The 16,116-nt window shown below is 37.7% G+C and overlaps 1 protein-coding gene across 1 annotated transcript; it reads left to right on the forward strand.

Moving 5' to 3' along the window:
* The first annotated feature begins 1,272 nt into the window (after nt 1–1,272).
* On the forward strand, nt 1,273–15,929 carry LOC129278650 (uncharacterized). Its single transcript, XM_054914797.2, has 3 exons — nt 1,273–1,756; nt 9,754–10,113; nt 10,517–15,929. Exons 1-3 carry the CDS (start codon nt 1,745–1,747, stop codon nt 10,820–10,822), a joined length of 678 nt encoding a protein of 225 aa, XP_054770772.2. The 5' UTR covers nt 1,273–1,744; the 3' UTR covers nt 10,823–15,929.
* The last annotated feature ends 187 nt before the right edge of the window (nt 15,930–16,116 follow it).

Consider the following 16,116-nt stretch of genomic DNA (forward strand, 5'->3'; position numbering starts at 1 on the left):
CCGAAATGTTTTGCCAAATTTCACTCTCATTGGATCAATTAGCCCCCCACAGGAACAAATGAATGAATAAATAAATAAATAAATAAATAAATGAGTGAATAAAAATGAAAATAGAATATGAATAATCATTTAAAACAATCCCAAAATAAATGAAAATAACTATATCAAATAAATTAATACAAGCAACAAAAATGGATGGGGGGGGGGGTCAAATCACCCAGTTCCTCTGGTCTACTGTACCAAGCTGTAAAGTAGTAAGTAATGATCCAAACACTTATTTTAATTTGAAATGTGGCTAAGAAAATGTCGAGTGCGCCTTTAACGTCTGTCCCTGATGTAGGAAATGGAATGCAAGGCATCCTCCTACGGCGAACCAAGACTATAAATCTTGGGGTCGTGCCTTGCCATTTCTATTAGAAGAGTGTGGAACGGACTCTATATTATTATTGAGGGGTGGCGACAGGGTATTATGATAAGGGAGGGTGGGGGCGGCCTGACAATTTTACCTGCAAAATAAAGCTAAATGAACGTAGTTGCACTAAAACACTGATTTCGTGAGAATGTCTGTAAAACCAAGGTAAAGTATTGATATATCATCGTGGATCTAGATCTGGTACAGTTACATAAACTGAACTTTGTGAAATCATAATATCTAGCTAAAAAAATGATCACACTGAAGATCGTCAACACAGATAGGCACACCTGGGACAGTGCATTATTATTGCTGGAATAAAGACCCGACGGAAGTGACCGAATCCGCGCTTATTTTGCTTATTTCTCAGCAAACTTCCAGAATCCTCTGGCACATATTTTTTTTTCATACAAACAGACACTTTGGTGATCATTATATTGAATTCTGTAAAAATTCATTTTGAGATCATTCCCACAACTGGAATTTATCTTTAAACAATGGAAATCATTATCATCACCATATAAGATCATTACCAGTGGCGCAACGAACCAACACTTTTATGGGGGCTATATATAGGTATGGCATATCGCTCAAAATTTATCAAAAACTTCCGAGCGAGCGAAGCGAGCTAACAAAAATTTCGACATTTTACAAAAATACAATATTGTAATATATTTTGACATGATATACAGAAAATGATATCACATTCACCCTCTCCCTCTCCTTTTCTTTAATTATCTCCCTTTTTTTGGGGGGGGGGAAGGGGGTAAAAGAGCCCCCAAGCGCCCCCATCGGTACGGCCACTGGTAATCATTATCATCATCATTCATTATAACAAACAACAGCGATTCGACGAATCTGACTCACCGATCATGCATAAACGGGTATTCCCCATGCATGAAGGTGGTATTTCCGAACTGCATGAGCAAAGGTTAAGCAGCAGACAGAGCTAGCTAGCTAACATTCGCAGCTCATTTGAACTTGGTACATGTTGAATAGAATATGCTTTTTACAAGGACAACCTCGCCTTAGAAATGTTGAGGGATTGAGCGACGCAATGTAAACACAAAAGCCAATAACAGTAGAATGTGAGAAAGAAACCACAGCATATGTGTGGTTTATGTGTGCGGCTTTACCATCATGAGAACATTAACATTCGTACACAGCAAACACTACGATAATGACTTCTACATGGGCTGAGCAATGGGCGGTGATACACCATAGCATGTTGTGATTTGTGGATCAAATATATGCGATGCTTTTGCTGATCCGGGTTTCAGATGATACAAGCGAAGGGAGGACTGAAGCGGGTTTTTAACTTGAGGACAAGTTATGCCGAAACAGGTAGGCAAACAAATCTCTTCATCTAGAATTCTAGATGATTATCTTATTACATGTAGTTTGTTTGATTCGGTATACTAGTGGAGCGGTTATGTGACAAAAAATGTCCGAGATGCTCGGATCTGGCAGAAAGTGTGAAATTTGGTATACAGGGGTATTTTGGGGCGCTTATTTCAAAAATTGCCGGCCCCAAGCGATTTGACTATCGGGTCGGCCGCCATTTTGAAATCCAAGATGGCCGCCATGAAAAATAATTAAATGTCATTTTTTTTTAGTTTTACATGGCATGTGACACTGAAATTTGGCATATAGGGGTATTATGAGGCACTGATTTCAAATATTGCCAGCCCCAGCAATTTGACCATTTGGTCGGCGGCAAAATGGCCGCCATCTTGAAATCCAAGATGGCCGCCATGATATATTATTGCAATCATTTTCTCGAGTTTTATATGAACTGCGGTATTGAAATTTGGCATATAGGCTTAATTTGGGGTGCTGATTTCAAATATTGCCGGCCCCAAGTAATTTGACCATCGGGTCGGCCGCCATTTTGAAATCCAAGATGGCCGCCATGAGAAATCATTAATGTCATTTTCTTGAGTTTTACATGACGTGTGACACTCAAATTTGGTATGTTGGGGTATTTTTAGGCACTGATTTCAAATATTGCCAGCCCCCAGGATCTCTATAGCATTAGTGATCTCGACATTCAAATGCTCATAACTCTTCTATTGCTAGTCCTATTTTACTCAAACTTTAGTTGATCTTATTCTTTGATTATTCTGCTTTCACAAAAGCTAACTTGCTCCAAGAGTTTCATTCTCCTTTAAATGTCATTTTCTTGAGTTTTACATGATATGTGACACTGAAATTTGGCGTATAGGCTTAATTCGGCGTGCTGATTTTAAATATTGCCGGTCCCAAGTGATTTGACCATCGGGTCGGCCGCCATTATGAAATCCAAGATGGCCGCCATGAGAAATCATTAATGCCATTTTCTTGAGTTTTACATGACATGTGACACTGAAATTTGGTATGATGGGGTATTTTTAGGCACTGATTTCAAATATTGCCAGCCCCCAGCAATTCGACCATTTGGTTGGCCGCCATCTTGAAATTCAAGATGGCCACCATGATATAATAATGCAATCATTTTCTTGAGTTTTATATGAACTGCGGTATTGAATTTGACATATAGGCTTAATTTTGGGCGCTTATTTCAAATATTGCCGGCCTCAAGCGATTTGACCATCGGGTCAGCTGCCATTTGAAATTCAAGATGGCCGCCATGAAAAATCATTGAACTCATTTTCTTGAATTTTACATAATATGTGCCACTGAAATTTGTAGTATATCGCTATCCGGGTGAGTTCATTAAAAAAATTGCTGGCTTTCAAGCAATCTGACAATTGGTCGGCGGAAAAATGGCCGTCATCTTGAATTCGAAGCTGGCTGCCATATAAATATTGCAATTATTTCGTTGAGTCAGGGTTATACGGGCCAAAGATATTCATTCTAGCCAACCCATTTAATTCTTAATTTTTAATTTTGATATTGCTGATTGACAAAAACGAATGAATATGATTGATAATCTAACACTTATTCTAGGGAGGGTACCTTTACTGAACTTCCGTTTTTCAAATTGGGAAGATATATCACCACTTTGGAACTATTTTTATACTGGCGGAAGAAGTATTGCCATTTTACTGTCTCAAGTGATGAATATGACCCTGTCAGGTGTAGTCTTCATAAATGCGGATTTATTTTTAAAATGAGCTGGTCGAGGTACACTTTTCTGGTCAGATATGGAATGTCAGACATGTATCCTATCCACTGGACAGGTAGTTTTTTTTAGAGCGCCTCTTTAACACACGAGTCTATGGGAAATGTTTTAGGCCCATGATACCTCAGCTGCAAAATGGCAGCCATCTTGAAATCCAAGATGGCTGCCATAAAAAAATCATTAAAAAAAATCAAGTATCATAATAATATAGGGTATTTATATTGCGCACATATCCACCTTGTGAGGTGCTCAAGGCGCTCCTATATTACCCGGCTAAGCTAGGCGTTCAGAGCGCACACAGCTTCTTGAGGAATAACTTCCTACCGGTACCCATTTACCTCACCTGGGTTGAGTGCAGCACATTGTGGATCAGTTTCTTGCTGAAGGAAATTACGCCATGGCTGGGATTCGAACCCACGACCCTCTGTTTCAAAGTCCGAAGACTAATCCACTGGGCCACAACGCTCCATAATTATAACGAAGGTATTATTTTGAAATTTGGCATCTTGGGGTATTGACATTTCCCCCAAGTAATCTGTCCAATAGATATGCTGCAAAATGGCCACCATCTTGAAAATTCATTAAAATCATTTTCTTGAGTTTTAAATAATTTGAGGCACTGCATTTTAGACATACAGGCAGGTTTTGGCCTGCTGGTTTTAGAATATTGCTGCCCCAGTGATTGATCCACCGGGTCAGCTGAAAATGACCGCCACTTTGAAATCTAAGATGGCTACTACGAAATATCTTTCAAAAATGTTTTCCTGAATTCTACATTACCTGTGGCACTGTTAATTGGTACTATGAAGCAAAAACTTGTATTGTATGTTAATTTCAAATATGGATAGATAATGTACATAATTATAACACATAACACACTTTATCTGCCATTTTATATCACACAACATAATGGGGCAGCTGCTCGTACAGTATATGACGTCACAAATCAAAAACTTAAAATTCTAATATCTTTGATGGATTTACCAATATCCTTTTTATATCATATTTTCTTGTGTTTTTACAACAAACTTTTCTCCGGGGTGAACTTCCCTTTTTAATGGATAGAGCAACGTCCGATGTGGCGCTGCTAAGTTGCTGCCGGGCTCATGATCTACAGGGTATGGGCGAAATAACTTTTCGGAGCATTTCTGTTACTGAATTCTATTTTTAACAATAAAATATGTATTATTATCATCCATCATTAATATTAATTTCATCATCATCATCATCTTACCACTATATAACCATCAGTACTTCAAGTCTGGAGCAGTTTTCTTCTTGTCGATTTGTAATAAAATATCGCAATTATTGGAGCAATATTCTGAAACCAGCAGGCCAAAAACCTGCCTGTATGTCTAAAATGCAGTGCCTCAAATTATTTAAAACCAAGAAAATGATTTTAATGAATTTTCATGACAGTCGATCCACTCTAGATTTCAAGAAGGTGGCCATTTTGCAGCATATCTATTGGACAGATTACTGGGGGCAATTTCGATATCCCTAGATTAAGCTTACCCTAGATGCCAAATTTTAAAATAATACGTTACCTGATACTAGATAAAGTGATTTTTTTCATGGCAGCCATCTTGGATTTCAAGATGGCTGACATTTTGCTTCTGACTCAGGGGATCAGATCGCTGAGGGCCAGCAATATTTGAAATAAGCACCCTGCACTCCGTCGATATGTCAAAGTGCAATACTGCAGATCATATGAAACTCAAAGAAATAATTTACAGCCTCTCAACAGAAAATGATTGTTCCGGATGGTTATTGTTCAACCAAAGCCACCTCAAATGTGTAACTGCAGAAGAAGCTAGCTGGTTTGTGTATTTATGGTGCTTCATATTTACGTAACATCTATATCAGCAATTAAGGGTGCCAAAGTATTATAATCCTTGCAACGGACAAAGATGTGGTTGTGTTGGTTTTACTCACCATTATAATGTTGTACATCATTCAAACTTGGTAACCATATTGGAATTCAAAATAGCATCTATTTATTATGTTTTTTTCATTGATCAAGGATGCAAAGATCAAGTTTTTCTCCAAATTCAAAGTGTTACAGGCCATACGTAAGACTTGAGCAAATTATCTTTCATGGCGGCCAAATAGGGGTCTGACAATAATCAGTGCCTAAATATATGCCTATATGACAACTTTCAGGGCCAGAGTTCATATAAAACTCAAGACAATTATCATTACTTTTAATTCATGGCGGTCATTTTGCCGAAACCCGGTGGTTACATTGCTGGTGGCCGGCAAAAATCAGTGCCACGTACTTCTGTATGCCAAATTTTGGTGTCATATATAATGTAAAATCCAAGAAAATTATTTTGATATGGTTTTTCATGGCAGCCATATCTTGCCGCTGAACTGATGGTCAGATCACTTGTGACTGGCAATATTTGAAATCAGCACCCAAAAAATAGGTACTCTATTTGCCAAAGTTCAGAGCACATGTAAAATTCAAGAAAATTATTTTTAGTGATTTTCATGGCGGCCATCTTAGATTTCAAGATGGCAGCTGACCTGGTGGTAAGACTATTGAAATAAGTGCCCTAAACTACACCTACACTGTATATGCTAAATTTCAATACCATAGCTCATACAAAATTAGAGAAAATTATTGCAACGATATTTCATGGCGGCCATCTTGGATTTTAAGATGGCGACCGTTTTGCCGCTGACCTGGAGGTCAAATTGCTGGGGGCCGGCAATATTTGAAATCAGCACGCCGAATTAAGCCTATATGCCAAATTTTAGTGTCAAATATCATGTAAAACTCAAGAAAATGACATTTAATGATTTTTCATGGCGGCCATCTTGGATTTCAAAATGGCGGCCATTTAGCCGCTGACCAAGTGGTCAAATTGCTGGGAGCAGGCAATATTTGAAATCAGTGCCTAAAAATACCCCAACACACCAAATTTCAGTGTCACACGTCATGTAAAACTCAAGAAAATGACATTAACGATTTCTCATGGCGGCCATCTTGGATTTCAAAATGGCGGCCGACCTGATGGTCAAATCACTTGGGGCCGGCAATATTTGAAATCAGCACCCCAAATTAAGCCTATATGCCAAATTTCAATACCGCAGTTCATATAAAACTTGAGAAAATGATTGCAATAATATATCATGGCGGCCATCTTGGATTTCAAGATGGCGGCCATTTTGCCGCCGACCAAATGGTCAAATTGCTGGGGGCTGGCAATATTTGAAATCAGTGCCTCAAAATACCCCTATATGCCAAATTTCAGTGTCACATGCCATGTAAAACTCGAGAAAATGACATTTGATGATTTTTCATGGCGGCCATCTTGGATTTCAAAATGGCGGCCGACCCGATGGTCAAATCGCTTGGGGCCGGTGTACCGGCGGATCCTGCGCCTGGCAGATACTGTTCTAGGCACAAAATCCGCCGGCGGATCGTGTTCTACTCCGGCGGATTCAGTACCAAGAAAGGCCACTCTCTTCGGAAGATATCGTTCTTGCGCTATCGCGATATCCTTCATTCACATACGTCACGTGGTACGAGAAAACTAGTCAAAAGCGGTAGATTTCATCAATTAAAGCTTGCAGAAAAAGTATTACTATTATTTCCTCCACATTTTCTCGTATATTTTTTTCTATTTTTCTCTCCCTCCCCTTCCTCTTTCTATTTCTCCTTTTTGGTGCTATATTACCCACGCGTATACGCCCCAGATATATTCATAATGTGCAAGAACGATATAGGAAACTGGAAAAGAGGCAAAAGGGGCGAAATGAGCAGGGACAGAAAGAAAGGCAAAAAAATAAAGAGATGAAAACCAGGAGGGGGTAAAGTAAAAGAAACAAAAGATATAAAGGAGAAATTATAATTCACTAAAGATCCCATATTGATCTTAAAATTAGATGACTGAGAGGTAAATTAGGGAGCACCAAACAGTACGTGGCGTATCTAACTTTTGTCAGGGTGATCTTCCGGTCCCCTTCAATCATCATCATATCACCGTCACCCTCACCTTTATCATCTTCATCTTCATACTAAAAATATTGCATGAATTCATGTTTCGTATTTAAAAATATACGCCCATTCTGCTTTATAAATGCATAAATTAATTTAATTAGTTTTAGTTTGGGATTGTCATTTTTCTTCAAGCAATCTGCTTATGATGACAATCCTTCTCCTGCAAATTGTGAATATCATATAATAATTTGGTAGTTAATCATTTTTGTCTGGAATAATTTTTTTTGTACACTTTATTTATGATTCATGCCAAAAATGCTAACATAATATTATGTTTATTATGTTATGGAAAATGTATTATACGAATGTTCCATGGATGCAGAAAGAAACAATAAATCAAATCAAATCATTCCTAATTAACATTGAAAAAAAAAAGAATAAAAAAAACAAATTAAAAAAAATACATGAAAATTTAAAAATAGGCCTTCAATAAACTACATAAGAAATTAATCATGTTCTGACATTCCTTTTTTATGTTTGTTAGAAATAAAAAATTTATGTTTTCACCAAAAATTAGCATTCTACAAGCAATAATATGAGTTAACAGCAAAAAAAATATTTTAATACACTAATTTGAATCATTTATTTGAAATATGAAAATTTTAACTTGTTGAAATTTTTCTAAAAATTTGTAGTTTCAAAAACCTATAGGCCTATATGGGGGTGCAAATTTTCGCCAAACAGTCTGGCAAACTGACACTAAACATGGTGTGAAAAAGCACAGTTAAAGAGATCGATGCATACTGCGGACTGAAAATAGTATAAAAATTCACAAAACAAAATGATGAAAATTTCATCAAATTCTTATAATAATAAATAGCATAGTTTTGCGTATGTGTCAGCTAGGTCTACGTAATACATATCGAGACATTATTTCTCCTATTAATCCTCACCCCCATCGAGCCCTTTGTCAAAAGCTGTATGGATCCGCCCCTGAATAAAAATTCACTAAAGGCGGACGAAAATCCCCCCCCCCCCCATGCATTGCGATCGACATTGCCGAGCCGCGCATGCGCGCGCTGCCGAGGTTGTCTGTCCAAATCAATATTACACGTATAATCAATAGAACCAAATCCGCCGAGGAACCAAATCTGCAAACATCGAGCCGCGTCAAACCCGGCGGATATGGTTCCGATTAAAAACGATATCGACCATTTAGAACGATATCTGCCGGCGGATACGGTATCCGCCGGTGGAACCAAATCCGCCGCTACACCGGCAATTTTTGAAATCAGCGCCCAAAAATACCCCTGTATGCCAATTTTCACACTTTCTGCCAGATTCGAGCATCTTTTTCACATATCTACTGGACTAAAATGGGTGTTTCATAAAGCTGTTCGTAAAGTTACGCACAACTTTACGCACGACTGAAACATGTTCTTAGGACACAAATCAATTGTACAGAGATATCATTTAGCACAAGAAATGTTCACCAGTCGTGCGTAAAGTCATTCGTATCTTACGATCAGCTTTATGAAACACCCACCAGGGGGCCGTTTCATAAAGCTGTTCGTAAGTTAAGAGCGACTTTAAGAGCGACTGGTGAACCTTTTTACGCGCTAAAGCATCGCCAATTCTATATACCATTTACTACAAGAGAGGTTCACCAGTCGTTCTTAAAGTCGCTCTTAACTTACGAACAGCTTTATGAAACACCCACCAGGTATTTAGGGAATTTTAGCGATCACTTCGCAGCCGCTTTCTATAACGCAGATCTTTCGTCAAAAGCCTTCATAATTATCAAACTAGTCTTTGTCGAAAATCGGTGAATCAAAAACAGCAGTGTCGTCCTCGACTCTGGAAAAACAACATATTTACAATTTTTTGTCAGGTACAACTCTTAACTGCTTAAGGCGAGGTGCTATATATCCTGGGGGCCGTTTCATAAAGCTGTTCATAAGTTAAGAGTGACTTTAAGAACGACTGGTGATCATTTCTTGTGGTGAATGATATACACATTAATTGCTTGTTGGTGGTTATCAAGCGCGTAAGAAAGGTTCACCAGTCGTTCTTAAAGTCGCTTTTAACTTACGAATAGCTTTATGAAACACCCACCAGGTCCACCGTTTTTCGACCTCTAATCTGTCCATTGTGTTTAGACGGGCATTTTCAATAGATTCTGAATGTTGCAAAAAGCGTCTGCGATCAATACCCTACTGCTTATTTAACATCTAAATTATCTTTTTAATACCAACATATACATTTCAGAAATCAAGAGGTAGTGTCAGAGACCAAGAAAAGACCAAGAAGCAATATGAAAGACTTCCACCAAAGACGGTTTCACAAAAACAACCTCTCGTCCCTTTTCCAACGACATCATCATCGGGCGAAAAACAGTCCTCTAAACGAAAATGGGGACGAAAGCCAGACGAAAGCGCCAAAAATAAACTGAAAAGCCCCAACACCGAGAGAGTGGTGGATTACCAATCGAAGGAGGTCCGACTCGAAGAGCTTCAGAAGGACGTTGATGAGGTGATCGACCTAGTGCGCACCAATGTCGATGGAATCTTGGAGAGGGATGCGAAAGTCGAAGACTTGGAGATCGCGGCCGACCGGCTTCACGGTGCGGTAGGTGGATGCATTAGAATTTCAAATATAATCGAAAAAACACATAGCAATGGGCTACATGCCCCGCCCCCCCCCCTTATCAAAGAGTTAAAGTACAGACGTGACAGAGTATAACCATGGACCTAGTAGGTCCATGGTATAACACCGTTTTTATGGGCACAGGCCTGGGGTTCGTTGTCTCCTCGCCCTTTCAATTTTCTGCCCTTTAGAAAAACAAAATTCTGTTGCTTGTCAGATTTAATTCAATTTAGTCAGTCCAATCATCCTATCTCAATGGCTACATAATCATAACTTTATATGCAAGGGTTTGAACACAGTGGTTTAGAATCTGATATAATGTCGTCCAAGGTTAGCAGTGTAAAAAAAACGGTCCTTCTTTTCCACTTTCCTAATTTCCCTGCAGGCTTTGGAGTTCAAGAAAACTGGAAAAGTTGTAATGGTGAGATACTGGTGGAGAAACTACCGCTGCTTCGTAATTTTCGGCGTTCTTATATTAATTGCCATACTTATCGGTCTCGCCGTCTTGATCCCCAAGATGATTCGATCCCATGACCCTACGGCTGCAGCTGATCCTCCAATGGCAAATGTGACCTCTGAACCATTTGTTAATGTGTCAGTCAGTTCTACCCCGGATGCCGGCCTGCCGTCGTCAGAGACGTGGGAGAAGAGTAGGACGAGGTTCCCGCCTGGTCGAAGGGATAAAGGATAATCTGATGATTACCTTCACTCTTCGAAAGATTTATCAGCAAACATTCTATTATATAGACTCTAACCAAGTTATTGGTTGATTTTAACAATTTTTTTATCGGTCGGACAAGTTGTATTAACATATTAGTAATTTTGACCACTCCTTTTTAAGAGTTTCCTGAGAGATTCGATGGCGTTCGAACGAATTGTGATATTCTTCTGCTTCCAAGAATACACTTCTTTACGAAGTCGCAACGATGGTTTGATCCATGGCACGAGCTTTCTCAAAATGGAGTATCCTTTCGTGATTTGTTTCTAAATTTGTTCTTCAGTCCAAACGACTTCCATAGTGCGTTCTTCCATTTTTATTTGCTATGCAACAGTCACGTCAAGAAACCGAATCCAAAACCCGGGATAAGTTGTATTAACATATTAGTAAATTGACCACTCCTTTTTAAGAGTTTCCTAAGAGATTCGATGGCGTTCGAAAGAATTGTGATATTCTTCTGCTTCCGAGAATACACTTCTTTCCACGAAGTCACAACGATGGTTTGATCCATGGCACGAGCTTTCTCAAAATGGAGTATCCTTTCGTGATTTGTTTCTAAATTTGTTCTTCAGTCCAAACGACTTAGTGCGTTCTTCCATTTGTATTTGCTACGCAACAGTCACGTCAATGAAACCGAATCCAAAACCCGGGATTAAAAAAAAATGTCTCAAAATTCAAAATGCTTAGTGAAATATATTAAACTTAAGTGTCGTGTGGAACATTAAAACAGAGTTTAGTTAACGCATGGATGCTCAGCTATTTTTTTTTGGTAACCACACGATCGCCATATTTGGTATTCCATGAACACCGACAAACCAAACTTTAAACAATTATAAAAATGGATTTTCGTGAAATGTTTCACTTTCGTCAAAGAGATTTCATTTGAAGATGATAATGTATACCATTTAGCAGTATGAAAGGGGTATTTAAGTTATTGAGGAATGAAAATCGATGGATACAAAACCAAGTAGCTCTCTAATGAAGTTTTTTGCTGATGTCTAGAATTTGAAAATGTTTTATTCTAATTGGTATTCACTCCACAGCATATATCATAGCTATTCACACTGTTTGTGCTTGGAGTTTCTGAAGAGTAAATATTTTGTCCAAGATCGTTAATTGTTATTGCCGTATCATGTAAATAATTCAACGCGCGTACTATCTACTATTACGTAATATTACTACAGTACTTGAACTATCTACTATTGTCATGTCGTCTAATTATTAAGGGGCTGTGCCATTGAAACTGTTCGTATATAATCTTTTGACATTTGCCTTGTGCAGATCCTTAGACCAGTATTCTGAAGTCGTGTTTAACTTAGACGGTGGTATTACTCTAAAATTATGGAAAGCCAAAAATGTCAGAATTTTGTTTACATCGTATATCTTTCTTATGTTCACTGTTTTTTTTTTCTAATTCATGAATAGAGAAGACACCATCTTATTTACCCTTCGCAGGCAGTTAAGAATGATTTGAGAGCCAAATGAGCTGATACATTGAGCCTTTAACATTAAAGATATATGCCACAATTGGCTATCCATTGTTAAACTACAACTTTAAACCAGAGTTTGATTTAATCCTGACTTCAGAATCCGGGCCTAAGTGTTTCGGTATACACAATACAGTACATACTTTTACAGGGTAGTCTTAGAAAAAAAATCTGTGTGCAGATTTCAAAGTACTATATATGTTATATCTATCATTCTTATAGTAGTTTTTTTTTTCAAAACGGAATTTATTTTTGCTTCTACGATGTACGACGGATTCAAGAACATAGAAAATTATGACCTTCCTGACAATGAACGACCAAGGAGTCTTTGTCGAAAATTGGTGAATCAAAACAGCAGTTTCGTCCTGTACTCGGGACAAACGAAATTTTTACAATTTTTCGTCAGCTCCGGAAGGACGGAAGTAATGTGTCGGATTACCAATTTTTTACAAAGACCTCCCAGCTGTCATTTGTAATTTGACGGGCATTTTAAATACATTTACTCTGTTCTTGAATCCGTCCCTGTTGCAGTTGCACACTCCCTAACATATTTTGATTAGGTGTTCTTAAACCTCCTATAACCTCCCCAACGAATTATTTCTGCGACCCGCCCCCCACCCCCCCCCCCCAAAAAAAAACCTCTAGATCAAACAGCGCAGTTGGTGTAATCAATCATCCCTTCATCCCGTGACCCGACTTCTTACGCCGCGGTCATGCCAAGGAAACCGCCCTCAAACCGATCGATAGTATGTTATTCGGAATAACGCAATAGATTTGATCGGTCTTGATTCGATCAATGTAGGTGTGACTGTGCCGTAACGTTTTGAAGGAGGATGGAAGGAAGAAAGTCAAAATATGCTTGTTAACTTTGTCAAGGATTCCCAAAAGTCTAGTCTGCTATTATGTCTACAATGGAACATTACGTTACCAGCACAGGGATACCATGCATTTATGTAGCAGTATCTAGAGGAAATAACGGCTATTTTTTTTCATTTTTTTAAAAACAATTTTACAGCATTACTATCGTATGTCGTATTGAACACGTTCAAGAAATATACATTTTGATTTTTCTGGTGTTTGAACTAATATTCTATTCAGAATTATAGTACAGAAGGCACAGGTAAACATAAAAAGATTGTATAAAATACAGTAAATATGTGATCAGGAAAGTACAGTGAACTGGCGAAATATAGTGAAAAATATAGTGATTAGTGAATACAGTGATAAATATATATAGTAAACAGTATGAGTGGAATGCAAAAGGCTGGAACATGCATTTTATTTTAAAACCTGTGCGGGCTATTGCCTTGCAAATTATGTCCGTATATAAATTATTTTAAAATAGGTAATAATTTGATTGATTTTTAATTCTTATCAGCAGATGATCTAATGAATTCATTATTTGAGGTGCTCAGTTGTATTATCATCATTATTTGTTATTGTTGTCTTTTTTTCTAATGCATGAAATTTATTTGATAATCTGTTATACACACTATATATTCTCTATATATTTACACTTGACTGGCTAAATTGATATTAACAGTAATGAATATCAGAAGTAAAAATAATGTACAGTAACACGTAAGTGTATGATGGAAATAGGCTATCCTAATATTTGATGTGATTTAATATCCGGGGGGGGGGCACTTCCATTGATGAGTGGATACCAAGTGACCAAAGAAACACGTAAAATTATCTCTTTTTCAAGATAGGGCATGCACGTTACGTTCACCAAAAACAATAAGGGCGTAAAAACACTAAAATAAGGGGTATATATTTCGCTAGGAAAGCTATGTGGTTGCGGTCCAAATTGGCGAGGGTATAAAAGACTAAAAATACTTATTAAGGCTGTACTTTTTGGACCAACAGGGTCCTGTGGGACATGGGGCGGTCCCGGGAAACTTACTCATTAGTCGTTCATTTGCTTCTCTGATGTAATTGTAACTCAAATGTGCATATATACACATACTAGAAAAGGGATTGATGCTTATGCTGGGGCTTTTTAACTATTGCTGTGCTTGTTTAGCGGCCGGTCAAAGTAATTAGGAAATACTTGTCAAGGGTACCGTTTTGTTTCCAATACTTGTGAAGGGTAGGGTGTCACACACGGCAATACTTGTTAAGGGGTACATTTTCAAAACATGGAAAATACTTGTTTGGCCTGATTTCGAAACCCCATGGTGACGCGTGGTATCCACTCGTCAATGGAAGTGCCCCCCCCCCCCACCCCGGGGTTGAATATGAGCTTGGATTTCTTCTGCATTACTTTTTTTAGGAAGCTTCAACTTAGACGAGGTTAATGATTTAGGAGCTGAAATTTTGCCAAAAAGGACTGATTAGTTTCAAAAATTTATGAAAATTGTTCATGGATACCCGACTGGCAGGACAGGGAGTATTAAAGTCATTGGCCTATTAACTCTTTGCATGCTGAATTAATCGGGGGATAATGATGACAATTGCTTCCATGTTATTTTCTTTAATTTAAGATTTCCATAGTGCACCATTGATACTTATGATTATTATATAGATGTTATCCAAGAACTATTGTCATTTTTAAGCTTCTCTAATATATATGTAGCGGAGAAATTTAATTATTACAATTTTTCATGGTTAAATTCAATTGTACGAATGTGCAAAATTGCAACATCAGCGCGCAAAGGGTTAAGGAAACCGGTATTTTTTAAATTCTTTTGTTATGATTGTAATTGTGATTATCATCATCATCATCATGATCATCACCCTCCTCCTCATCACCCTCATTTTCCTTCTCCTCATCGTCACCACCACTTTAATTTGATTTGTGACGTCATATGCGAGCTTCCTCATATATCGTGTGGTAAAGTTAAAAAAAAAAGTAACTTTCTCAAGATTTTTTTTTAATTGAACCTTCAGTATACCAACAGACCAAATTAAATGCCCCCCCCCCCCCTCCTGAAATAATTTAAAGGTAAATTCCAGTTCTGGTAACGATCTCAAAATGACTTTTTACAGAATCTAATATAATGACCACCCAAGTGTCTGGTTGTATGAATAAAAAATATGTGCCAAAGGATTCTGGAAGAAATTGTGTAATTGCTGAGAAATAAGCAAAATAAGCGCGGATTCGGTCACCTCCGTCGGGTCTTTATTCCAGCAATAATAATACACTGTCCCACGTGTGCCTATCTGTGTTGGCGATCTTCAGTGTGATCGTATTTCAGCTTAGATTTTATGATTTCGCAAAGTTCAGTTTATGTAACTGTACCAGATCTAGATCCACGATGATATATTAACCTTGGTTTTACAGATTTTCTCACTAAATAAGTTTTTACTGCAACTACTGTAATTTAGCTTTAATCATCATGAACCGTAAAACAATTTTTATGGGGTAGCTGCTCGTATATGATGTCACAAATCAGAAATTTAGAATTCTAATAACTTTCTTAACCTTTTGTTAACTTTCCTCAAGTTTTCCTTCAGGGTGAACTTAATTCCCCTTTAAAACATGTTTCCTTCCGTCGTTGTCATATGGCCGTTGTGTCAGCTATTATCATCAAGGAAAATCTTTACTGTTATCAACCAAAGTAGCTTATGAGTAAAAGACATCACTCCTTTTCATCATTTTGTTGCTACATAATTTGGGATTGTTTGAATTTTTTAAATGAAAACCTACTGTACTACATTCATTGTGCAAATAATCGCTTGTTATTGTTTCATGTACACGTACTGTAAAAGTTTTGTAATAAATACTGCTTATTATGCAAACTCACCATTATTACAGGTTGTATGTTTGAGTGAATT

The sequence above is a fragment of the Lytechinus pictus genome, chromosome 16 (genome assembly GCF_037042905.1).
Source record: "Lytechinus pictus isolate F3 Inbred chromosome 16, Lp3.0, whole genome shotgun sequence".
Classification (NCBI taxonomy): Eukaryota; Metazoa; Echinodermata; class Echinoidea; order Temnopleuroida; family Toxopneustidae; genus Lytechinus; species Lytechinus pictus.

Excerpts from the sequence above, each read along its gene's own strand:
- LOC129278650 (XM_054914797.2), top strand. Across the intron at positions 10,114-10,516 it reads CCGACCGGCTTCACGGTGCG|GCTTTGGAGTTCAAGAAAAC; the intron begins GTAGGTGGATGC and ends ATTTCCCTGCAG.